This window comes from Pelmatolapia mariae, linkage group LG7, assembly GCF_036321145.2.
Source record: "Pelmatolapia mariae isolate MD_Pm_ZW linkage group LG7, Pm_UMD_F_2, whole genome shotgun sequence".
Classification (NCBI taxonomy): Eukaryota; Metazoa; Chordata; class Actinopteri; order Cichliformes; family Cichlidae; genus Pelmatolapia; species Pelmatolapia mariae.
Window position 1 is genome coordinate 46,099,011 of NC_086233.1, and position 26,931 is coordinate 46,125,941.

Sequence of the window (26,931 nt, forward strand, 5' to 3'; positions counted from 1 at the left end):
GCTCATTAAAGCAGCACACCTGCAGCCCATCAAAGAGCCTTTATCTCTTATCAATTGAAATCTGCTAAAGCACGCAGCATTAGACGCACAAAACAAGCAGACTGTGCTGCATGCTCACTCATAGTCTCTTTATCTCTTTCCCTCTCCCAGTTTCTTCTGACCAGTGGATAGTACCTGGCGCACTAATCCTGTCAGGAATGCTGAGGGGTGTATTTGGATGCATTTGGCTGAGAAATAGAGACGACTCTTCCCGCTGAAACATCTGTGCAGAGCACAGTCTTTCCTCTCATCAGTTTCATGTCAGATCCTTTTTCATTGACCTCAAGGAATCTCACACAATGGTGTTATCAAACTGTAAAGCTCTTAAGATCAAAAGTTTCCAAACTACCTTTGATTGCAAAGAAACCTATTTAACTTCATGTCTGCAGCACGTCGAAACAGAGCCTCGAGAAAACTGCCAAGTAAATACAGGACCAGTATTGCCAATATCACTACCAATACCGATACTTTGAACCTTTTAAAGCAGCTTGTGTAGGGGAGAGCACCGTGTCATGATTTATGACATAACACATTTTAATGACCACTAAATCGCTGTGATTTTTACTTTTTACAATAATTAGTTTACCCAAAAAAACACACCATTCAACTTTTCACGTATTTTGAAACTGGGTTCTTTGGAGACCTGGAGTGTACAATGTGCCTGCCTCTAAAACACTTTGGGTCAACTTCTATTGCTTAAATTTGGTATAGACAATAAATCCCACAAAAAGTTTCAGACATTTTTCATGATGTCTATCTTTTTTTTTTTTAATGTTTAATAAACAAAGTATCGATCCTATCGCACTAGTATTGATCTGATACCCATATCGGCGTTTGTATCGATAATACTGACACTTGGGTTGATCTGCTAACCTTTAGTAAAAGGAGCAAGTCAGTCCATAAATAACCAAAGGAATAAATGTGTGTGCAGCGATATGTGGAAGTTCACTGAGGTGAAAGAGCATGTGATTGTACGAGAGATTTAAGCCCCACCCCCCTCCCCAAAAGAATGTATAGTTGTTACGGAAAACTACACATGTGTACAGTAACTGTGTGTAAACAAGCAAGAAGAGCTTTGAACACAGTCGATCGCAGCATGGGTGTGTTAGGTCACGATTTGTATTTGACATGATGCAAAAATATTTCCATATGATGCAACATTGCGTAACTCTTGAAGAACCGTATGTGGCAATAATTCCAGTCACTCAAAATATGTCTTACAGCACGGACCACAGTATACATCAAATTAGATCCCATCCACCAAGCTGGTCTGCCAGCATGTCTAAACCTTTGACACAGGGAACACTGTTGGTTAAAGTGTGACACCAAGTGGAAAACTGTCTTCAGTGTTGCTTTGGATCCGAACCAGAAATCCATCGACTTTCCACTTTTCACTTGCGATAACGCGTCCCACATTTTATGACAGTATACCCAGACTTCTTTGTAACCTCCTTTCTGAGTTTCTTTTTTCTTTCTCTGCTGCCCTCATCATCAGGAGGCTCACGGGGCCTCCACACTGCACGGTTCTGTTATGGTGTTGAAAAGATTGCTGTCATAAGAATGCATGAGCATGTTCCTCAACACGGACCTTGATGAGAAAAGCAGATTTTTCACCATATGAAAACCCACCTTTTGCTTTTCCACAGCTGTAGATGTGTTACACTGACTTCACAAAATTCAATTCTTCACTCTGTTTTCAATTTTAACTCACGGCAAATGACAGTGTTGGGATTTCTGCAGCTTGCTACAGTCGTACAATAGAAATGATACTAAATTGAGGGTGACTGACATTTGATGATACCTAAACAGAAGCTGTGTCTACCACACCTCCTTTGTGTCTGTGAAATTGTGTCTAATTGTGAAACCACGATACAAAGAACTGCAAGGCAAGTTTTTTCTAATAATTCTGGTGTTCATGTTGTGTTTTCACTTCCTCTTGCTAATCAAAATTACTTCAGAACATCTAAACATACCAATGAAGTGACGGTCAAAGCTTTTAGAATATGTGTTGTCTTACAGTAATACACCACCACCAACAACTACCCACCCCCACCCCTCTCGTTACAGTAGCTCGGTGCTGCAGCTGTCCACCATGCCGGACATTCTGCCTTGGCTGGCCAAACCCCATCGCACCGCTGAAATCCTTCTGCTTTGCAGCCAGGAATTCTCTCCCTGTCTGGAGAAAAGTCCCCAATAATATGACCTATGTAACCCCCCCGCCCCCACTCCATCCCCACTCCATCCCACCCACACACCACCTTCGGCCTGGAAGTGTGCCTGGACATCGCCTCGAATCTGCAGCAGCCGTTAACAACGCATTACCTCCAGTCACAATTACCAAAGCCAGCCCTGGGCGGAGTTTCTGTGACTGGCTGGACCCAGGACGTGAAATTGAGCGGCTCAGACACATCTTTGGATCTGAACAGGGTTGATCCGAGCTTTTGTTGTTGTTGGCTGCTCGGCCTTCCTCTGGTCACAGCAAGGGGCGGGCCGCTGCTGAGCCACAGACATATGGCTGAGGAAAATCTCATAAGACCAAAGGTCAGAGTGGGTCGAGCTAACCTCTTAGCCTCTGGTTGATTTATTATCCCATGGGGCAATGTTGCCCTGCTTGGACCAAACAGAACAGGGGTCAAAGGGCATACTGTATCTGTTCCTTTTCTGAAAGCCGGCTTAGCAACACGGTTTTGTCAGTTAGGAATAAAAGGATGCAGAAAAGCCTACAGACCAACTGAATAATTATGGGATCACTTATGTAAACGCACAGCTGCAACGCAAAGATAGAAACAAGTAAGTACTTAAAGGGTCAGTATGTAAGAGCTATCCATTTTGCTATCCATCTTGCATCTGAGGGTATAGCCATGCACTTCCACCTTTGGCCAATTTAGAATCACCAGTTAACATAATATGCATGTATTTGCAGTAAGTGAGCTATATATAGCAACGAAAGTATCTCATTTAGTGTTACTGGCAGTATCTCATTTAGTGTTACTGGCAGTCTTAATATCTTTGCTAAGTGAGATGTTTGCACTGCACAATCTGCCTAAGGAACATTTTAAAACATTTACCATTTAAAACATTTAAAGTTGAAGAATACAGTGTGGAACATAGCTTTTATAGCACATAACCCGGGCATTGAGCTTGTTTGGGTCATACAAGAGTGATCTTTAGTGTAAAAACTGACACATCAACCCATACCAAAAAAACCTTCCAAATGACATTAATATATTTTTTGCGGTAGTTGTTTTCTTGCTAAACTGCTAAGCTAAGCTAGCCTAAGCTAGCTAGATATTTGGGAAACTGCGTAAGTCCCCAGCACCAAGTTATCTAGTAATGTGCTTTAACCTCTGTTGATAGATTTATTTATTTATTTATTTACGCATGCTTCACCATACTTATAACATTTTTAAGTAATAAGAGAGGTGCTATCTGCTATGTGCTATGCTATGTGCATTGTTTTTATTTACTTTTTTGGCAAGTAATCATTCTACAACACAATATGAATGTGAATATGAAAATTATTCTTCCAAGCAACCCCTTTCATTTCCTAAAAAGGCTGTACTCTAATGGGATCACAGGGGTGCGTACATCAGGCGTTTCATGACAGCTTGACTAAGTCACCAAGAAAATTTTATGCTAAAGGTCAAAAAATATTCTCTGGTGACTGAGAGTTGGGGGAGGGCAAGGAACTACAGCAACTGCCCTCTAGGCAACTGTTGGCCTCATTTATTTAGCGACAACTCCTGACAGAGTGGCTGGCATCAGCTGCTGTGGACATTGTTTGTCACAATCCTGAAAGATACACTACAAACACACATGCACGCACACCTGTTGAAACATATCTGCTTTCATATAGCGCTGCTGGGCCTCTACAGACAGGTGGCCTACATGCACCACCAGCCGCCCCAAACATGAAAACCACCACCCAGTCACCGGCCACCACCACCACGCTACAAGTGCCCCTCATGGTCAAGTATATGAGGGAGTAATGAATCTAACCTCGGATTTCAGTGTGCTTGTTTTCCCCCTCTTAAAAGTTTTCAGTTGCTTGAACAGATAGAAATTTTTTAATTTCTGACACCTCCCACAGTCCAAAGACGTATGAGGTTAGGATGATTCTGGTGATTCTAAATTGCCTGTGAGTGGGAATGCTTGTCCGTCTCTGTGTGTTAGACCAGTGACAAACTGGCAACCTATCCAGGGTGACAGCTGGGATAGGCTCCCCCCTGCCCTAGTGACCCTGATTTGGGTAAGCAGGAATTTTATTTTAATTCCATTAGATTGTATTACTTTAAATGAACACTATTCTAGAAGATCATGCTCATCCTCAGATATTTGGATATGTCTGAGACACAAAGTACATAAAATACTGCAAGTCTTTTGTATGATTTGAGATATTGTGTTGTACGGGGCCATATTCAGCTGCATGATGAGGTTCTGTCGGGAGGCGGGATCAAAGTTGACACGGATCATCGATTCAGCTCAGAGTCCGGTCATGATCTTCCTTGAATTCCTCCTCTGCACAGAGTTTTTTTTTCCAGGACTGCCAGATTTCACTGTCCAGCGTCTGTGACAGTGTGCCCCTTATATTCTCCTTTTAAACTGCTTCCTCAGATCCTCTTTTAGTTGCGTTCCTGTGTACTTCTGAGATCAAACTGCCTTTTGAAGTGGGAGTCTCTCTCTCTTCTCTCTGTCTAGTCTCGAGATGAAAGAGCAGCACGGGGAGGCACAGAGCAGCCTCTGCAGACGGAGCTAGCCATGGGGTCTTGCTTTCTTTCCTTTTTTTTCTCCTCACCCCCCCCCCCCAGCTCTCTCTCTGCCAAAATCCCCTAGCAGTGATAGAAACCAAAGGAGGACAAAAAGCAGCGGAGCACTACGCCCCATAGTCCCTCTGGTAAATTGAAAATGCCCCTGCTCTCCGCCTCACATAAGGTCACTTATGCCCCCGCTGTTCTCCTGAATCTCCTCCTTCTTCCACTTTACTCTGCCCATTCCCCACCCTTCCCCCAGGATGACCCTGCCTCCTTCTAGCCTCTCTCTCGCTCTCTAAATGCACAAGTGTGCTGATCTTGGGACATCCCCAGTATTTTTTGGCCTTTGAAGGAAAATATAATTGAGTGGTAATACGAGATGCATTCCCTCTTCCTCTGCATGCCTGGCTCAATGGGTTATGGAATATTGAAGTTCAAAGTAGGTACAGTGAAAGTGTCATGTTTTTTTTCTCCCCCTTCTCTTCCTCCTTAGTGGTGATTGCAGCTTAAAAAGGAATTTAGTGAAATGAGGCTTTGGAGACATTTTATTTGGATGGAAACGTCAGCTCGTGACTTACCTCGACCCATTCTCGGCTTGACGTTTGAAGAAATAGCTTAAAACAACAACAACAACAAAAACTATAAGCTATAAGCTTATATAACTATAAACTATATTATGGCATAGATGAGATAATCAAATTCTCCCAAACTAAGACAGGAGGGCAGAGCTTTAATGAAATGGAGTTTTATTATTTACAGCAGAGCTACAGTGCACAGGGTGTGTGAGAGTATCATTTACAATCATTTCCATCCATCTGGACAACAGGAACCTCACCATGTGTTAAACCAATCAGACAAGCAGACATATTCCAGGCTGATCTTTTTTCTTTTTACACATTATAATAAATACAGAACAATAAGGCAATGTTTCTATTTACAACTTCTATAAAACTGTACAGGAGAAGAATTACACCCACTTTAGGTAATAGATAATAAATAATAGTACATTTTTAACCACTGCAAAAAAAGAAGAAGAAGAAAACACACATTTGTGCAGAGAAAGAGCTTTCTGCTTCCCTTGTTCGCCCTTCTTTTTGTGTGTGCATTCGTCTTTTTAGGAATGTGCATGCTATAATTATGGGAGGCCTTTCATACTACAGCTCCATAGTTGAGTTATTTTCTATTTTCTACTTCTTCCATGCCTCAGTGGCCTCTGTCAGATAGATAATGTGAGTGTAGAAACAAAATGAGAGCATTGTCTTTATCTTTCAGACGATCGCCCTCGGTGGTAGCCGACTTTTCCCAAAAAGCTTTCACACAGAATTAGCACTCCAGCTCCTCAAAGCGTTCTGTTTAAATTCTGCACTGTGTTTTTTTTACTACCTGGTTATTGACAGAAATCTCTCCTTACCGCGAATTCGACACTTAATTAGCTCAGGAGAGAAAAAATAATCAGAGCTTTAATGGGGCAAATTTATCTCAAATTCAATACAGCAGTGGGAACGCCGTGACGAGGGTAACAGAAGCTGTCCTGCAGAATCCTAGCAGTGGTGTAAGGTTGAAACACGTGAGCTTGATACCTACAGGAAAACCTCGAGCAAGCACACAGACCATGCCTCAACTCCTGACTGTACAGTGTCCGATCTTGTCTCAGAGGTTTGACTGTTTTATTATCACTAACACAGCTGCAAATCAGCACCGTGTTAGCCACCCAGCCTGGACCATACACATTTGGTTAGCTTAATTTCTTCCACTCCAGCCCTCCGGTCCCAACGTAGGAAAAAGTCAACAGATAAACCGTCTACCCTCCTCGTGTTATTCGATCACTACCAACAAACACCTGCCACAGTTTGAGTACAGCTAGGCGAGATGGATATGTATCTATGGATATAACTCCGCTGTGTGCTCGGCATTGGTGGTGCCAAGATAATCAGAAGGATTTGTGGAATTCCTCTACCATGGCTGGACTTTGAGTTGGGTTTCTTTTTCCTATGTCTTTGGGAACTTCAGGGCTTTGATTGCATTACGACTTCATTACGGGGTTAGTTAGCTTTGGAATAATATTTGCAGTAGAGGAATGCAGCTCACTGACAGGCCACACATAAATTAACATCACAGAGTAGTGCGATTATGAGGGCTAATGTAGTGAAATAAATTCATGCAGCATGTCGCTGCTTGAATGACTGTGCTGCAGGGGTAGACTGACTAGTATAGAAGACAAAGCTACATTGAGAAAAAAAACACTCATACACTGCCAGCAAACACCCTAAGGAAGAAGTCAACCAGTCAGTCTGCTTTCCACACATCAATCCCACTCGAGTGGTTGTTTTGCCCTTGTGTCCAAAATCACAGTTAAGTGGACAATTAGAAGTTGTTCTCTTCTCAAGGGTCAAAAGTTAATTTGAAAATTTGGAACTGTGAAAGGAATAGAGGTAGGGTGGGGGGACGGGTGATTTCGGAAGACTGAACCCCCTTATTAAGTCCCCACATAAGGGGTTAGGCTGTTTATGTGAACTCCTGCTCCTTTAATTGTCCTTTGGTGATGACATCATCGTAGCCAACGCGAGCCGCTCTGCGACATCAGGGGCCCTCGTCGGTGCTGCCACCCATCCGTTTCTGGATGGTCACCCTACGGATAGAGGGCTTGGACGTCAGCTCTACTTTGGGTGGGAACTGCTCCAACAGGATCCGTAGAACCGAGTCCATTTTCTCGTCCATCTGATGGATCTGACAGCAGCAAAAAAACCAAACAGGTTAGGTTAGCTGAATACCTCTGAGATGAACACTCACAACATAAGTATAGTGTAGACCTGCACTATGTAACAATTCCAGCTTTGGTTTGCTCTTTTGTTTCATATCCATCTGCCTCTTTAATATAGTCGTCATCCCAATGACAGACTGCATAATGACACGTTAGTCTGCCAGTCGCCATCTACCTGCTAAAGGCACTCATTACAAAAGCTGTTGAGCTATATGATCCTTAAGTGGGCAGACATACACACACACATTAAGGCCACTGTTATTTACATGCTTTCCCAACTGTAAACACAGGTGTGTCACCCAACAGATACTAAGATACTACCAGACCTAACAGGGCGTAGCCAGTCTAGCCATGGTGTGAATACATAAATGTCTCCACCTGAGTTGCACAAGTAAACAGACCGCAGACTGCCTGGTGACATGCAAATGCAGTGAGCACTGCACATCCAGACGTATGTATGTACAGCACCTACTTACAAGACCTCGTAAACATACCTTCATATACACAAAAAGAACATAAATGAATCTGAGAGGCTGTGAATTATTGGGTATTAAGAATGAAAAATAGGCTTGTCTGGCTTACATCTAGTTGTAAATTAATAAGCATTTTTTTCAAAATGTGAAACACTGTGAATTTTCCTTCTGTAACAATATGTATTTAAACCCATCCATGGACGTACAAAAAACAAAAGACTTCTATTTATACTTTTTAATTATTTGGAGGAGCTCGAGGTTCAAAAATAGTTTCACCACTGTTTTCCACCACTTACTTCTAAAAGTACTACTACTACTAATAGTAATACTAACCTTGGTTTCTGACAGATCATGTTTTTCTGTTCATTCTGCATGTCAAAAAGAACACTAAGCAGTGCAGTACCAAGAGCATGAATTAAAATGTAATTTTTGCTTCCAGACTCTCTGTCAGCTTCCCAATGTGTCTAAATACTCTACTAAATATGAGAAACACTCAGTCACTAAGTTAAACTGAATTAATGAGCATATGGAGCTTGCTAATGACATTAGCATGCCACACTTAGGGGAAAAAAGTACAGAAGTTAAATAAAAACTAACAGTCTATTAAAAGCTGGGTGTCTGATAATGACGGTTGGAGTGGTTGGCCGAAAAAGAAACAAGGCCCGCCCCCCAAAGCCTGCAAATGCTGCAATTATAAAAAGCCCTGTTAAGAAATAAAGCCTGAGCTTTGAATTTAAGTCAGTTGCATAAAGTGTAAAGCCTAACATGCTCTACTTCAGTTCCTCACATTGTGTTTTATTTAACTTTGTGTTAGACTAGGCCAACTGTGACACTATGAGTGCAGTGGGCTTCTGTGTTGATGGCAGTTGTGTTGGCACATGTAACAGCATTCTGTCCCAATCTGCTTGTTGCTAAAATAACACCTTATCCAGATTCTTTCTGATAAAGATTCACCGTTCTCCACAGCATCAACAGCACTAAGAAGTAACTTTAACAGGGAGATCAAGACTTAAAATGATATGCTTTAACATAACCTATTATTATTAATCGCCTGAATTAGAAAAAAAAGGGCCAGCCTATAAATATAAGCATACTGCTTCAAATAAAGGCCTGATATCTTCTGCAGCTAAAAGCATACAAAGGCCCGGGTCACTGTGTAAGTAAATGTGATAGATTATATCTTCACATATTCGTAGCCTTAACCTTGGTTTTACCTTTAAACTTATCTAGCGATCCCTACAAAAGCATTTACAGACATACACACACAAACCAAACCTCTGATGGCTCAGATGTCTTCAAGAAACTGTAGAAAATGACTGTGCTTCATAAATCAAAGCCTAAACAGCAACTCACATCAAAGAGCATCTCAAGCATCAGGCAGAGCACACAGATTCAGACTGTGGTCTCTACACAGCGCTGTTGTGTTACTGGCAAGGCACAGTTGTGCAGTTAACATCATAACATCAGTGGCATTTTCTAGGATAAAGGGTATGTGCCTTTTTTTTCCCTCCCCATCTTTTACTGTGTGTGTCTGATGGCCGAGACATTTTTATGGTAGAGTAGGACATTTAGCGGCTATTATTGTTGTTGAAATATGAGCCATAATAGGAAGCGTAAATCTCAGATATCAGAGTAGGTCACAGGGAAGAGTGAAATCACATCACAGCACGGCAATGGCCATAATTCACAGATAACTGTACACTGCCAAATCAGAAGAGTCTAGACATCAAGACAGGATGGCTTTACCCTGAAATTTATGATACACATTTCAAGTTAAAGATTACACAGATAGTAGCGTCCCAGTCGTGCCTCAATGCGCTACCTTCACTTACTCATAAAGTTTGAATTGCTCTGAATTGTGTTCCCAATATTCTGCAGTATGACTGTGCAACAATAACTTCATTTTGACCTTTTCTGCTAAGGTTTGCTTATATTTCACCACCCACTGGACTTTTCTGAGATTGTCCCATGACCTAAATAGCTGTGCTAAGTAGATGAAGCACGCGCTGGGCCTGGATGAAGCTTAGAGAATAATAGGGTATCATAAACATGTTTGCTGGTAATCTACAGACTTATCAACATTCTCGTTGGAGCTTAAAATGGATCAGGAATTCCTCCTGTTGTGAATCTGAAAGGAAATGCCCAGGAGACCCACAGAGAGACAAGAAAAACATAATTAGACAGGCGTGTTCAAAAACACGGCGGACCTATTTATTGCAACTGACTGACTGGATGGTTTTTACTGACTGTATGTGTGCGCTTTATGGGGTCGAAAGGGGGCCGGTGCCGGTGAGAGGGGGACAAAGCGCATGTGTTTGAATATATCACTAGCGTATGTCAGAGGTGTTTTTTCTTTTGGAATCTATGCTGAGGTGTAATAAAAAAACATAATAGTTAAAACAATTTACGTGACCCCATGAGAGATGATAACAAGCCTTTTTACAAAGTTATTCAATACACAAATTTCCTTTTTACATATGAATCTACATATTATCATACGGACATTAGCCTTTACAATAATCCATGTGGTTATAAAGTTTGAGAAAGTTTCTTCTGCTTCACTGCTCATTTATGTCACAGTGCACATACAGAAGAAATACCAATTAAATGTGGCACACTTTGTAATGTGCCATTATTTATATAGGTGTCCACAGTGATTTGTACTAGGGCTATGATCGAGCCACTGCTGTGTCATAAAAACAAATGCGATCCAGTGACAGGTGATGCTCCAGCTGTCCCTGCCTCGCCCTCTGACCACAGACAACACATGGGATAAGTCACAAACCTGACACTACAGCAGCAGGGCTTTCCCTGAATTCCACTGAGGTCCCTTCGACTGACTGAGCCAGTTCAGAGAGTGAGCGAGAGAGTAAAAAAGTGTAAAGGCTGCAATTGGTAAATGTTATCGAATCGAATATCGAATATCATCTAACTTACAGAAAATGTCAAAATCCATGACTGTGGGGAACACAAAGGGATGTTATAGAAAGTTAGCAAACAAAGCAGGTACACTTTGTTCTATCTTTCACCAGTACTTCATGTACTTCCAATCATAAGAACAATCAGTCGAGACATGAACCATAGTGGCGAGGAGAGCATAGAGCTCCCGTTCACACAGGAACACCCTTCCTGAACCACCTTCCTGCCCTCCCCTGGGACTGTCTGTTGTCTTGTACACAATAACAAGTACAGCCACATACAATGTGCATAAATTCCACTCTTGTCACCTAGTAAACAACAAACAAAAAAAATGGAGCCAACAAGAAGCCACGCCCTTGTTGAGACGCTAACACTGTCACCAAAGTCGTCATGTCACCAGTCTAACAGACTGTCCAGGAAAATGTATGTAGTATGTAGTAATAGAACAAACATAATTTTACATTGGATGAAAATTCTTTGCTGTCACTGACTGCCTGAAGTCTAGAACACATGGACATCACCAAATGCTGCGTTTCCTCCTTTGAGATGCTCTGCCATGCCTTTACTGCACTGCGCACTCAACAATTGATCCTGCGACTTCTATTTCGACACTTCGGTCGCATCTTGATCCTTTGAGCTAAATCCACTGTAGAAGTGTAGAGAGGGCAAAAATACAGAAAAAATGTGTGTTTGTCTAAATACTTATGGACTTAACTGCAGCTGGAGTAGAGAAATTCTCCCGCTCATAATAGAGGATGATTCGCTCCCCGTGGCTATATTCAAAGTCTGGACCCAAACCAAGTTCATGATCAGATAAAATAACACACAAGACAATCAACTTTGTAAAGTGGAGCCACAGCACAAAGAGCAGTAAAAACCACCCAGGATGGAAATGAGGACAGATAACATCACATGTTGGTTTAACATGTGTCAGCTTCATAAAGCCTTCTCACCACAAATAGTATGTGGCCTAACGCTGATTGAATGTTCATTATTTTTTTACATTTTCATTTATTTCTGGAGATGCAGCTTGTCTCAAGCAGAATTTTGTAACCTTGTTTAAAAATGCTACAAGGTATAATTAATAATTTCACAAGATTTGTGCCCGCTTTACAATTTCATAGCAAGAAGCCTAGTAATACATGATTCACTCATCACAAGCTGGTCTTTGCAGATAGGATGATTCACACTGCCATCTGTTGGGGACTTTATAAAGCCTGGAGAAAAGCTCAGGCTTGCTATCGCTGCATTCTTTGAGTCTTGCCAACTTCTACCATCGCAGGATTACTGACAAATGGAGGTAGGAAATGTAAGAAGGACATGAGATACGTACGAACGAGGGAGTGTATGCTAACCTTGACATGTAATGAATGGTAATTAGGTGTTGTGAAGTGGCGTGGCTTATTCAGCAGGGGAAAACAACACTGGGATATACATTGTATTGCGCAATCCTGACTGGACTGCCGAGTACACAGCTTTTCTTTGAGCATTCAACACCCTAACACACAAGCAAGAAAGAAAGAAAAAAAGAAAGAAGGGAACAAAACTTTAATATAAACCTGTCCATTCCACTTGCGTTCTCTTCTTCTGTTTCTCTCACGTTGACAGTCACCTTGAGGAGGACTAGGGAAAGATGAGGAGGGAATAGGAGTGAAAATAGAGAAAACAGAAGGAGAGTAAAGTAGAGTAGCCAAGAAGGAAAGACTACCAGCTCCAGGAATGTCTTGGCATCTGTGTCAGTCCAGGCAGCGCTATTCAACAAAACAAGATTCCTGTCATTGAAACGCTGTTGGTTGCATGAGCACCAGAGCTGAGACAGAAAAAGAGATAAGACAAGAGGGAAACAATTGTCACCATCCTCGCATGCTGTAATGAATATGTAGTGTTTTCCCACCACACTGACCTCAAAAAGCCCCTTGACTTAACCTGCACAGCACCAGTTTTACAGTCTCACGTTTTCTCACTTTTGTTAAGACAGTGTCTACTTATACAGCCAGACAATGACTCATATGATGTTCATTTCAATTCCCGTTAAAATTCCCGTGTGAATTACAAAGCTAGATTTTAAGTAGCTGTTTAATTTTTTTCTAAGATTGCACACTCACAATCACCGTGAGGGGTCATTACAGAAAGGTATTGTATTACAAATCATTTGTTACTTTTTCAAAAAGTTATACATTATGTCACTTATTTACTCCCTGAAGAAATTAAGTCTTTACACTGCTCTCTACACTACTTTTGCTTTGCTCTCACAGCCTGAGATTCATTGTCACATTATTATTAGTTTACAATATAAACCTCAGGCTACATGAAGCGCTGAAAATCAGGCTTTGGCTGCTTCGTTGGGGGTTGGCATACAGCAGTAGTAGATAGTCTTTTCTAGACTGGATGCAGTTTGAGCTTGACTAAAAATAAAAGTGTTGCTCATAACTCCATTTCTCAAAAACTTGATGACTGCGCAATTATTTGCTCTTCCCACTACAGAAACTGAAGTCAGCTGATGATAGCTCAAGGAGGCAGGAAAAGGGGATATGTTTGATTTTTTCCTAATTAAAAGGTACCCTCTTGTATAATAACAATATTGTGAAGACTACTGTTACGACAAAAACACTTTCATATTGCAAGAGATTGTATTGACAGTCTTGCGGAACAAAGAGCGTTAACACCCAATTCAACTGTATTTATATAGCACCAATTCATTACAAAAGGCACCTCATGGTGCTTTAAAATATACGTTAAAGAGTCTACAAAATTGGAAAGAAACCCCAATAATCAGATAATCCCCTATAAGGAAGCACTTGGGAACAGTGGGAAGGAAAAACTCCCTTTTAACAGGAAGAAACCTTCAGCAGAACTAGGCTTGTCAGCCACAACTGCATGGGGTAAGGGGAAACAAGGCAACAAGAGACAGGACAAAAGGCTATAATTTGATGATTACAAATAATTAAATACAGCAATGACGTATAAACACACAGAATGGAAACAGGTGGGTGAAGAAGAAACGCCCAGGGCATCATTGGAAGTCCTCCAGGAGCCTAGGCCTATTGAAGCATAACAAACAGATGGTTTACGGTCACCTGATCCAGCCCTAACTATATGATTGACAAATCATATGACAAAAAGCAAAGTTTTGAGCCTAATCTTAGGACCTAAGCCTAACATAAACACTCTGCCATACTTTATATAGGCAAGTACTGGACCACACCTCTTAAATTTTTAATTCAAGTTTTTCGAGATCATTGCCATAGGTGTAAAAAATAAGGCACCTAACCATGCAGCCTGGTAGTGAGAAAGGCGCAGGGGGTGCCTGCCACAAATCTTTGTGAAAAAATGAATTTTTCAAAAGTGCTCACAGAATTAAAGTGTTATATTGTAATAGAATGTCACGGCTGAAAAATCAGTTCATGAAATGTATTCCCTTCTATATATTCCACATTCAACTGAAAGTGGCATTATTGCAAAGTGGAACTTATCAGGAGCCACAGCTACTCAGACTACATAAAGTTTCAAAGTGGGGCGGTGGAGTTCTGAGGTGCACGGTGTGTAAAACTCACCAATGGTCCAGCATTGACATCAGAAACAGTGTTCTGTCATAAAGCTTTTTGCCTGTTTTTTTTTAATCTATTCTTTAAAATACTGCTGTCTTGTGGTCACGATTAAGTACAGGAAGTACGCTTGTCTTGGATCCCATTAGAAACTGTAGTGTGTCTCTATTTTATGGACTTATCTTCTATTAACAATGGTTGCAACTGGCTCTGAGATCAGTCCCACTTGGTGTAGAAACAGAGCTAGCATCAGCAAACAGAAAAACTTGTCTGATTTATCGTCGTAACAGATACTTTGTTCTTGTACTGACTACCTTGGGCAACATGTGATTTAGAGTAGATCGTGCATTGTGAAAATTTGAACCATCAAATCCAGTTTAACAAAACAGGTGAGTTGAAAAGGAGCAATAATTAGCTGATATGTTTGTCTGCACAATAACACCTGCACAGTTTCTATGTAGCTTGCTAAAGTTAGCTAGACCGTTTAATCCATGTAAGTTAATTTCAGTCTCCCCCCAAAAAAACAACAACAGGGCAGAAGCCAAAATACTAGCATTTGAGCTTAAAAATACAGAGAGCAAAACCCCCGTGTGACATACTACAGTGGTTATATCCATCTTTTACACTGCCTATGAGTTAAAGTTAACCTTTACTGTTTGCTGTTGTCACTTAGCTTTGTTAATCAGAAAAAAATGCCACATAAACTATATTAACCCTGGAGAAACCATGGGGTCAAATTTGACCCCATGGTTTCCCTAGAAAACCAATGGGGTCGGATCTGACCCCATGGGTTCTCCAGGGTTAAAATGTCAACTTTGGAATATTTTTCATACAAGTTTAACACTGAGGACAGCATTTGGCAATATTTTATAACCTTGTTTTAATTAAACTTAATGTATACTGTAGTGTACTGTAATGTGTACTGTATATTTGCACACATTAACAATGGGTCAGTTTAGGTGAATTTCTCAGAGTCTCTATTGATACCCTGAGCAGCTCACCCAGACTGCGTGTGCATTGTCTTTCACCTACACCACAAACACACACATATGAACACACACAGGCTCCAGCATTTCTGTCTTTACACAAAGGACAATGCCGAAAAGCAGCAGAGGGGGCATACACTGGCTTTTCTGTTGGGCCAATAATAAGCTAGCATTACACATAGGTCATCTTTATCATCAATGTGACAGGGCATGAATGAATGGAGAATAAAAATTAGAGGTGAGAAAGAGAAACTGAAAAGGCCAGGAAAAAAGGAGATTATAAATTCACACAGAATGAAAAAAGGACATAAGCTGCTTTTTGTCTCCAGGAAAGAACACACAAACATGTCATGTACGAGACACAATACATTAAATCTTATCAGGATACTAATTATAACATTATTGAAAGCACCTTGAAAAAAATGCTGATCTAAAAAAAGCCAAATTTCCCCTAAATCGACAGCAGCTACCTTAAAAAACTAAGCAACAGAATTAGCAATGCATCTACATAATTATCATCACATTCTACCCTAAACAATACACAGACACATGCAGTAAAAGAGAACTACTGACAGAAAAAGACAAGTATTAGCCAGCTATTAAAGGAAGGGGAATCAAATTCAGTGAGTAAAGAAAGGAGAGACAGTCAGATGAACTTCAAATATTCACCAGTTTGTTTTTGCTATTGTATGAGTGTGTTGACTCATCTTCTGGGCTCTGTCATGTCTGAGGAGAGGGTAGTTCTGGGCCTGAACTATGATTACGAAATATGATAGCGTCTCATTATTGGCATGTTTGTGTCTGTGCGTGTTTATATGGACTTTTGTGCAAAACTGTGCAGCTTTGGCAATGTTTTCGGGATTATGTGGAGTGTTAAGAGGAGTGGCAATAGGAAGTATATTTCAGTAATTACAAGCTCTATTTAGTACATTCAAAAGCGTGTGTTTCTGGGTTTTGCATTTTGCTGATGTGGCCCTGATGTAAAATTCAATAACCTTCTCCAAGACTTTCCACAACTAAATCTGAATAGTATCATGACCTTAAAATATTCTTCCTCTGTGTTTTTTTGAAGGCTCAACAGGCTGGTTTCCAATCAGATGGAAAAAGGCAACAGAAAACCACCAACTAATGCAATGAATCTGTGAAAGTGTTGGGTTTAAATTCATGTGACCCATTTATAGACGTTCCCTGGAGAACTGAATAATATTGTAAATAACTGCGTACAACCCCGAGGAGCTCGTGATCCTCCAGAAATCCCTATATGTTGTAACACATTGTGAAAAGAAAGACAGTGTCCAAGAAAGCGTACATTTCAAAATCCTTATAAGAGGTGAACTGAGGTCACGATTTGCAAGATGAATGAAAAAAAAAGAGAGAGAGACAGAGAGAGAGAAAGAGAGAGAGAGCAAAAATGACAGACTGCATGAATGAATCCCAAACCAATGTGTCAGCTAGATTCAAATTCACCAACCCAATGAGCGACCAAATTGCTCCACCAGTGGCCTTGGTGCCAACTGGAAAACAGAGCTTGCCCAGCTCAGATTCACCACCGGCTGGGCCACTGCCAAAGAGAATGGATTCACTTTAACGCTGGCAGATACAATATGTTCTTTGTATTTGTAAAAGCAAGAGAAAGGAGATGGACAGAAAAAGAGAAAGAGAAACAGAGTAAGAAGAAATGACGGGCAAGGCTGGATGGGTGCAGTGTGAATGGACTGCTTTTGGCTGAGGGAAGGAGGGAGCGAAAGAGGGAAATGGTGGGTATGTTTTTAAAGAACAGGAAACCGAGCAAGAGCACCTGACGCACATGGTAAGTATCAAGGGTTGCGCCACGTGCCGCTAAACTGCAGCCAAAGCTTCTTCTTTTTTTTTCAGCAGGGGTGGTGCTGCTGGTGATGGTGGTGGTGTGTTGAGGGGTGTGTGTACTGGCTAATCTCTCTTCTGAGTGGGTGCGCACTCAAAGCTGCTTTTGTTTCTGAGGGCTGCTTTCACAAGGACGTACAATCCCCTGCATCCACTCCTCCCCTCCGCTTCTTTTTTTCCCTTTTGATCTCTCTGTTGTTCAACGCTCACGCTTGTGCGCTGAAACGCAGCGGGTGTTTTACTTGATTTACTGATGATTCTGTTTGGATATGTTTGTAATGCACACATGAGCACATGCACATGTTAGCGTACATCCACCAGTGTGTCCATATAAGCACGTCTGGTGGGGAACACTGACGGGCTTCTCATGCTGTACAAAGGCTAAAAAAATTCATAAATCAAATCGCTCGCTCTAGTGTGGGAGAGGCTTTGATATCACGTTTGAGGCACATTAGAGTTTTCGCCATTGAGAGTTGTGTGGGTCAGGGAAATGTTACGCGCAGAAAAAAATATATGTGAAGCATAAACAAACTCATTGAGATGAATTATGAGTTGTGAAGAGATTAAACTGCTCCTGGAAGCTCAAAGGAGTACAGGTCTGGGTTTTGCTCGACTGGCTAAAAAAAATGTGACTCATAGGTCACATAATGTGTGACTGAGAATATGTTGATATTTGAAACACTGAAAAAATGATACTAATGAGCGCTTAAATAGAGTAGAATGGGCCAGAAGAAGAAAAAAAGCGCTTATGTTCTTTGAAATATTTTGCTTTAAACATGGAAAGAAAACAAAGATTGCACATGAAGCAGTAATGGTTTTACTTTGACTGATGTTTGTGTCTCATTTTTATGAAAGTTCAATCTTCTATGAAAATCTGTGGAATGGTAAATGATACCTATCAAAGGCTGGAGTTGGGACAAATGTTAAACAAACAAACAAAAACAACCCCCCTCAAATGTCCATTACATGTGAAACCCATAAAGCAAAATGTTGTCCATCTAGAAACACTTAAAGCTGCTCCAATCTGCTTGCAGGAGCCATCACCACGCACACCTATGCTAATCCTGTGACCAAACTGATAAAGGCACTCACAGTGATTTTTATTACATAAAGTCAAGTAAATACCCTTGAAGAAGGGGAGGGGGAAGGCTAGGGGGAGTTTAGAGGACAGGTTTGGGGAGTGAGCAGTTGCCTGATGGACCATTTGTCTTCAGAGACAGCTGGACATGATCTGCTCCTAACTGGTCCCCAGTGTGGTGACCCCCACAAAGACCGAATACGGCTGCAAGCATGTTTGAATACGTTTTGTTTACATTAAGCAAACAAAAAAAAATCACATATAAGTATAATTTTTTTTCATGTTTGATCATAACACAAATAACTCCGTGCTTGTCTGCCTGAACAAAATTTCCAGTTTTCTGAGGCCTCTTCCTTTTGAGGAATTATTTCGCCACGTACCATGACGCAAACACTAAGATTTCTTCATCTTACTGTTCTCTAATGTGGGATGATGAAGAGCCATCACATGATTGAATCAGGAAAGTTTGATGGCATTTCATAGCGTCCTTGGAGCTATAAAAAAAAAAAAAAAAAAAAATCTGCTAAATAACACGACGCTGCTCTAAATTTCACCAGCAGTCAGGCAATGACTCAAGGTGACAAATCTTTGAATCACCCACACTGATCTACTGAAGAGGAGGAACACGCATGCACACATATAGATACAAACCTCAGAGTGTTCTAGCAAGGATTTTTCGTTTGCGTGTTTAAAGGTAATCTGCCGGTCGGCTTCTGGATGCGACTGCATACATCCAGGGTGTGGACTCACACAGTGTTCACACAGGAGTGTCTTTATAAATGAGGGAAACCCACCCACCCCACCCCCTGCGCCTTTCTCACTACCAGCTGCCACAAACACCAAAAGACCCTCAAGCCCCTCAAACAGACACACACACACACATACATGCTCCCCCTCCTGTGCCAGGCTGTGGTGGTGGCCAGCGTGGCATCGTCAGTCACCAGGGAGGTGCCATGTTACTACAGCCACTGCTGTAGGTCAGTCACACTGTGGCTTTGTTTTCATCATCAATAGGCCAGTCAGCCTGATATTATAAATGGCAGGGGGCGTGCCAGCACTTTGGTCTAGGTTGAGGGCAACTATTGAAATAGATGGCATTTTGTCTTGTGCACAGAAAAGAATTTTCCTCAACAAAACACACACTGCAGGTTTGTTGAGGAGCTAAAATACTAACATAGAGCATCTGTAAATACGGTAGCACTGAAACCTCTGATAACCAGCATTCACTTAATGATTTTTTTACTCTTTACTATTATAGTGCTAGTGGAGGCACTCAATTTTATTTATTTATTTCAATTTTATTCTAAATAAATACCTGGAAGCTAGAATTCCTAGTAATAGTAGTGATGTTAAGGAGATTCGCCCTATAGTTGGGATTGACAGATGGCTGACAGGTCGAGGCTCTCAAGTGGGCACCCTCCATCTCCAGCTTTATTCATTGTCCCACTATAAAGGAATCAAAGGTGGATCTCTATGCGCTCGAATCTCCCCGTCTTGTTGTTCTGTCGATAATTTTTAAAGAATGTTTAAACTTTCTATAGCAACAAATAAAGATATGGTTGAGAAGCAGTGCTCGTAGACAAACCTATGTGTATGGTGTTCGCCAAGCAATACAGAAGTCCAAAAGTCGACTCCTACACAGCTACTTATATATGAAAGTAAAACATATCCACGTTAGTAGCTGTACCATTCTGAGCCATATCCACTTGATCAAAAACATTTGGGGACATTGTAACAATCTTCTTTCTTCCCTCTCCTTACATTTCAACACCCTTGATTGGCTCTTTTAGGGGGTTGTTAATCACAGGGTATCTAGCTCACTGTAAAATATGGAGTTTGTTATCCTGGTTGATGAGGTATATATTGTTTTATGTGTGTATTGTGTGCGTAGATTATATACTATATGGAGTAACACTGACTTGTAAATTTAAAAATAGTATTAAGGGGAGTAGGACTAAATAAGTGCAAAACATATCTCCTAATATACGTATATTAATTTATTCATGACAACTTATTTTCAGATTTAAATGTATTCTGTTGTAAATATATTATTTATATTTCAATGTTTGAAATTAAACCAATATATAACCAATCACTAATAATCAATTTGTTGTAAATTGTATGACAATGGTCATTTTTATTTATACAACACATTTCACTACATCTAAACTCAATGTGCTTAATACAGAAGATAAAAACATAAAATCCTGCTTAAGTATGTATGCCAGACCCTATATATACTAACATTTAATAGAAGTAAACTGCACTCTACTACAAAAAACAAATAAAAACTAAAACCGTGCAGAACAAGTGGCTTTGTGTATCTAAAATAGAGAATCCCCCATGCCTGATGTTCAACGAGCTGTCTGTCCCGCCTAGACAGTGGCCGTATGGCTGGAGCCAGAGCCCCAACAATGTGCCAGCTGATCCACAGGGTCTGGAGCCAGGCTGACCCTGGAAAACCTCTTCCCTTTTAACCAGCATTAAATCCATTACTTGCAATTGAAACTCTTATACTATATTACAACAGTCGCCATCACACACATGTGCACACACACACACACACACACACAAATTCAAAAGGAAACAGTCAGCTAGAGACAGAACAAGAAAGAGAGACGGCTTGCCGCCTGCATATCTGTTTCCAAATATAGCTTTTTCTCCATTGCACTCGGCCTGTTGTTTTTGTTACAGTGGCACTTTGCCCACTTCTAGTGATGCAGACACTAGAAGTGGCGTTGTTTGGCAAGTCTCACTCTGTAGAGGTTTATTTTTTAATTTTTTAATTTATATTTTTAATTTTTTTGCTTGAGCGTTTGGGAAGTGATGTTTTGATGATGTCTGCAAATGTCATGGGGAAGCTGAGGAGAATCAGTATGCAGACCACAGATGCCTGGTTAGACAGTGACTGTGTTCAGAGACATGTGATCGGCGATGGTGTGAGGGGAAACTGCGGTGAGGTCACGGGGTTCAGAGAGTTCTCAGGATTGTGCAAATTTAACAATAACGTAACCACAAAGCGAAATATTCGAAAATGTGAATGAAACCACGCCCTTCCAGCAAGATCGAATGCTGCTGGAATGATCGCTGGACTATTTCCCATTTATAGTGAACAGGGATAGTTGATGTTATTTCAGAGCCAGATTTCATAGTAACTCCATCGGCTCTGCTTCACGACCCATACATTCTTTACTGAGGACCAACACTGGGTCTGCCAGGCTCAGCAGACAAAACAAAACATGAAACTGATAAGACCAGATGAAACTATTCCACACATTCGGCCTGGTCATCGCGGCTTGCCAAAGATCCCCTGCTTCCTAGCTCTGCCTTAACGATGTTACTGTATTTGGTGTACAGTAAAATAAATTGGATTAAGAAGAGGGTGAGCAATGCTAGCTTAAATAATAACTACTTATTTAAGATTAAGATGTTGGGCTTTATTTTTAAAGGAAATTTTTAAAACATGAATTATCTGTCGGTGGTTGCCATATGCATGTAGTTGCCTGCTTTATTGTAACCATCAGGTATGCCCACAATAATCCAGGGACACTTGCTAGATGGTGGATTTACCTTGTTATCATCATTTACATTCCCTACATGGTAACCCTTATCTGATTGTTGCTACACAAGCAAGGAGGTATTTAATCAAGGAATCTGTAACCACTTGAATTTTACGGAGGGACAGAGAACAATAGCTGCCAAGGTACAACAGCCCTGTCCTTTGGGAAGGCCAAATGCCTGGTTTCATCAGGGTGAAAGCAAGAGGTGTAGAAAGGTGCGCAGTTTTACACTGGCATCAACAATAAGATCGTTCATTTTAATTCATAGTACTGCCATAGTTTCAATATGTAAGAAAATATGACGATGAATATGACAATTCAAGCCTTCCTATACATCCAGGTTTTGCATGACACACTCCTTAAACATGAATGAATAATTCTGAGAAGAATGCAACTGAAATATATGAAATCACAGATTAATTTATTGACATAATTAATCATTAAGGAAAATGTGCTTGGCTGAAACTGAATTAATCAATTCCATTTGAGCAGATTCCTTTAGATCTTTTACAAAGTACATATGTAACAAAATTACATGGACATTTTTATGTGTAATCCAACTAATAGTGTGTTTGTGTGAATAACACATGTAACCACATATGTCTGCACACATAATCACATAGTTGCCATAATACACACACACGCGCAGACCCACCTAAATCATTCCACACATTTAGAAAGACAGTATGCACAGTACAACAGACACCCACGCCTACTTTCCCACCTGTTGTCCCCCCTCAGAAATCATGGAGGCTCTCTCAAGTCTCCAGCTGTTGGACTTGGGGCAACAGACACAGACATGAACCCCCACCCCCTCAGACAAATGCGGCTGGGTAGTATTTTTAGCTTGTAGTAAACATCAAACACGACTCCTCCTATGCCATCATCAAGCATTGATCCAGCCTCCTAAAAGGAAACAATCAGGACCGGACAGGTCACTGTCCCTATTTAGATGGCCTGTTGATCTAGCAGAGGGTAGGAAATACAGCTCTAGTCAGGAAATGTCTGCAGGTAGCTCAATCTTTTCATGTACTCTGCTGAGTAAACTCTATTTTTAACAAACACACAAGCTCGACACAAAGTGTCCACTGTCAGAGAGGGTGAGAGAAATATAAGAGAAACATTCATTTCTGACTTAAACAACCCCCACCCACACCCCCAAAACTAAATCTATTCTGGGACCAGTAAATAGAAAAAAAAGGGCAGTTTGTGGGAAAAGAGTACGAGGAAAATCAAACTTCCACATGCACGGCTGAGTGTTCATAACTTAGTATGGAAAATATGAAGACTTGGTTAATGTGATGTTGTGCAAATTTTCTCCTGGGTATGCACATGCAATGAGAAAGAAACACCCAAGCTGGGCAACGGCAGTCCCTTTCACAGGGACCTGTACAGGTCACACATAGCGCCACATAAGCTGCCCCCAAGTAAGATGACTCACTACTGATGCATCTTTGCTGTCTGGCTCACCATGCAACTGCTTGCTTTTAGACTATAGCTCACCAGCCTTTTCAAAGCCAAGATCAAACATATAAACAATAAAAATACTAGAAGATGAACATCATAGCAAAAAATAAATAAATCTGACAACTATCCCACAACACACACATTCAGACCACTCCTTCTTCCTCTGACTATGTTTAATATTTACTAGGAGACCAGTGGATCAAAAGCCACAATAAGAGGAAGCAAGTGAACACAGCCTTATATGGGGGGACAACAGGAATATTAGCCTTTCAGTGTATGTCTGAACAGGACACTTCTGTTTTGTCACTTCCAGCATGAGTAAGCAATGGGGTCCACCAGGCCCGACTTCCTCAAAACACAACCTGAGTCAGGACGTAGTTAATCAGACTGTACGAAAGTGCTGTTTGGGTGAATTCATACGACAGAATACGCAAGCGTGTCGGTGTGCATTCTCTATTCCTGAAAATTGAAACTCTTCTCTCTCTTGCGTACACATATACAAGGCCTTGCCTGCTGACACAGCACTAATGGCAGTGAGGACGTATTGTGAAAACAGAGAGCAGCATGCTTTGCTGGTTCTGAACAAGGCCGGAGGGTCTGAGCTTTGATGCTGATTAACCTTTCTGTTGTCAACCCTTAACATCCGGACAACTCCTGCAGGAACACTAGTGAACCATCAACTAAATACCTGGAAGGATGCTACAAGATTGGAAGCAGGACGTGGATATGAACTAAGAAGACACTTTGAGACACACTCTGAGTTAATGAAAATACGAATTACAAAATACACTTGCAAGAGATGTACTGTATGAGTCAATCTGATTAGCAGATAGTAATGTACATTTAAGGGAATTAAACTACGAGACCTCTGATCCATGGAAGTCTGCAATGAGGACAGTAACATATCTTAACGCTGTAACACCAAGTGTAACACGTTTAAAACATAACTTTTAGTACATTATTTAGACCTCTACATCGTCACAGGGATTTTTTTTTCCCCCAAAAAAATTTAACTAAAGCACACAACACATTTGTTTTAAACAAAAGTAAAAAATTAAACAAATTAAATACATATATAAATGAATTAATTAATTACAAACAAATTTGTCAGAAGGTTCAATAAACGCTCTAGTTTCAAAAAATTAGCATTTTTTTACAGGGTTAAAGCCTGGATAGCAAAACAGCCAACCGCATGCAAGCAGTCCGTGCATAGTAGCAAAACTACCACATCTCTGTTTAATACAGTGCAGCACTGAAGCACTAACATGGCCTGAGCCATTAATTAGCTTCATAAATGAGATGATTTGCTTCTTTGGAAGTAGAAGTGGCATTTTGGGACAGCAAGATATCTTAAAATGTATTACTTTTCCTAACATTTAAACTTACTTAAACCACGTTATTACACAACCAGTTTACTTTATGCATTCACAACATTGACAGCTTAATGATTTTTTTTAAATTTCTTTGTACACTTACTACATTTTAAAGGCTTTTATGAAATATTATTTCCTCAGCCTCTTCAGTCACGTTGTAAAAGAATATTCATAAACTTTTTATGATTTTCAGTCAGGTTTGTTCAAAGTGGGATGGCATGGTATTTGTTTATATGTGCAAACATTTATTTGATATAACAATTAAAATATTTGAAGAACAGTTAAAACGGAGTATTGATGCAATCCTTTGTATCTTAAACTGTACATGTGGAAAAAAAATCAATGGATGTAAAATTATTATCTTCAAATTATCTTCAAATATCTGAATGTGATATTTTCAGAAAAATCCCTGCAATAAAGATAGATAAATAATAACAGAACCAGTTTGTTCCTTTAGCTAACTGGTCAACTTCCAGTGATGGGAAGGATGTCTATCCGGCTGCCAGCGTCGAAATATTTATAGGCTAAGAAACAAACTAGCATTGTCCAAACAAGAGGAAGCTAAAAACAGCTTTTTTTTCCTTTTGGAAAATAAAATGAAACAATTCAAATAAACACTGTAAACAGTTGATGTGCGATGGGAGTCCTAAGTACAAATAAACACCTCAGGACAGAGACAGATGGAGTGAAGGCTTTTTCCGCAACAAATCCTTGTCCAAACAGACAGACAGACAGGGGTTGTTTGTCTCGCTGGCCTCTTGACCTGCACAAACTCAGAGATTTGTTGTGGAGTTAGCAAGTTTATTCTGCATTTAGCAGACAGGATTGATGGAGCGATAGCGAGCTGCACATTTTAAGATGGCCTCTTGTTGTGGTTATGCATCATATTTAATGCATGTTTATTCAGTTAGTCCTTCTTACTTAACACTCTAAAGAAGAGACAGAAAACTTGTGATAAGAACAAAGCTGTTTACCCCACGGCTTGTCACTTATCCAAAGCTTGGAGACAACTCTGAAAGGGCACGTTTCTTTTAGTGCTATCGCTGCTGTTAGTTAGCTTTCAAGGTCAAAGTCATTGTTTTAGAGAAGAACCTAAATCAGGCTGGGAACAAATATTTTAGTGGCTGTCTGCACATATGACTGATCTCTGGACACACTGTCATTGTTCAATCAGCCAAAAGCAAGAAGAGCTGAGTTTCCTTATCAAACGCTTCCGATTTCAGTAATTATTCATAGAACTTTAACAAGTTACGTGACTTGAAAAGAATCATGTGGTAAATTACCTACAGCGTTCTGTGCCTGCGTAAGAGCAATCAGTGAAATCTAAGCAGAGGATGTATATTACACGGTCAGTACTACAACCTGAAAGTTCAATTACAAGACAGATTAGAGACTCCTACTAAGAAATCTGACCTAGGAATATTAAGCATTAAATTACTCTTTTAAGATAAAATTGAATTTGCTTTTTTTATACACCTTAAAACAGTCTAGAAGTGTTAATACTTGTTTTTTATTGGTCTACTTATCATTTATATTATTTTTCTCATTTATCTCATTTAATTCTTACTTCTTTGATAGTTTTGCTTCATGTCTTACAAGGTTAAATCACAATAATTATTATTAATTATTATTATTATTATTAATTATTATAAAGTTTCCTTTATTTGTGTTTTATATAATTATGTAATCCATTAAAAAAAAAAGAAGAAAAAATAAAAAACACAAAAGTCACTTTTTCTATTCCAGGGCAGCAACATCCAACAATACATTATATAATCTTATTGCTTGGCTTGACAATTGCCTGAGCACTGCTGGTGTAGCGGTATCGTGAAAATTCCCATTCTTGTCACCTGGGTTTGATTCCTGGCTTTTGCATGTGTTTCCTGTAAACAACTTCTTCCTCTGGGCCATACCTGAGCAACCCCCATCACTCAGGCCAAGTCTTTGGCGCTACTTCCAGGCACTCTGTTCTCCAGTGTGTGCATTATTATTGTTTTGTATGAATTTCTCATGTTGGCTATTTATTCCTGCTGTCTTACCATTTATATTTTATTCCTGCGCAGTTGGTGTGGACCCATAATTTCATTGGACATGTACAATGACAACAATAAAAAGC

General features: G+C 40.3%; 1 protein-coding gene across 2 annotated transcripts in view; it reads right to left on the reverse strand.

Moving 5' to 3' along the window:
- Positions 1–26,931, reverse strand: part of kcnq1.2 (potassium voltage-gated channel, KQT-like subfamily, member 1.2) — a 184,482-nt gene that overhangs the window by 10,367 nt on the left and 147,184 nt on the right. The window contains exon 19 of one of the 2 annotated variants that reach the window (XM_063479284.1): positions 5,520–7,517. The exons of the other annotated variant lie outside the window; for it this stretch is intronic. Coding sequence (XP_063335354.1) covers positions 7,371–7,517 — 147 coding nt within the window. The 3' untranslated portion in view covers positions 5,520–7,370. Of the gene's footprint in view, positions 1–5,519; positions 7,518–26,931 lie in introns of those variants that run through there. 2 annotated transcript variants of the gene reach the window in all.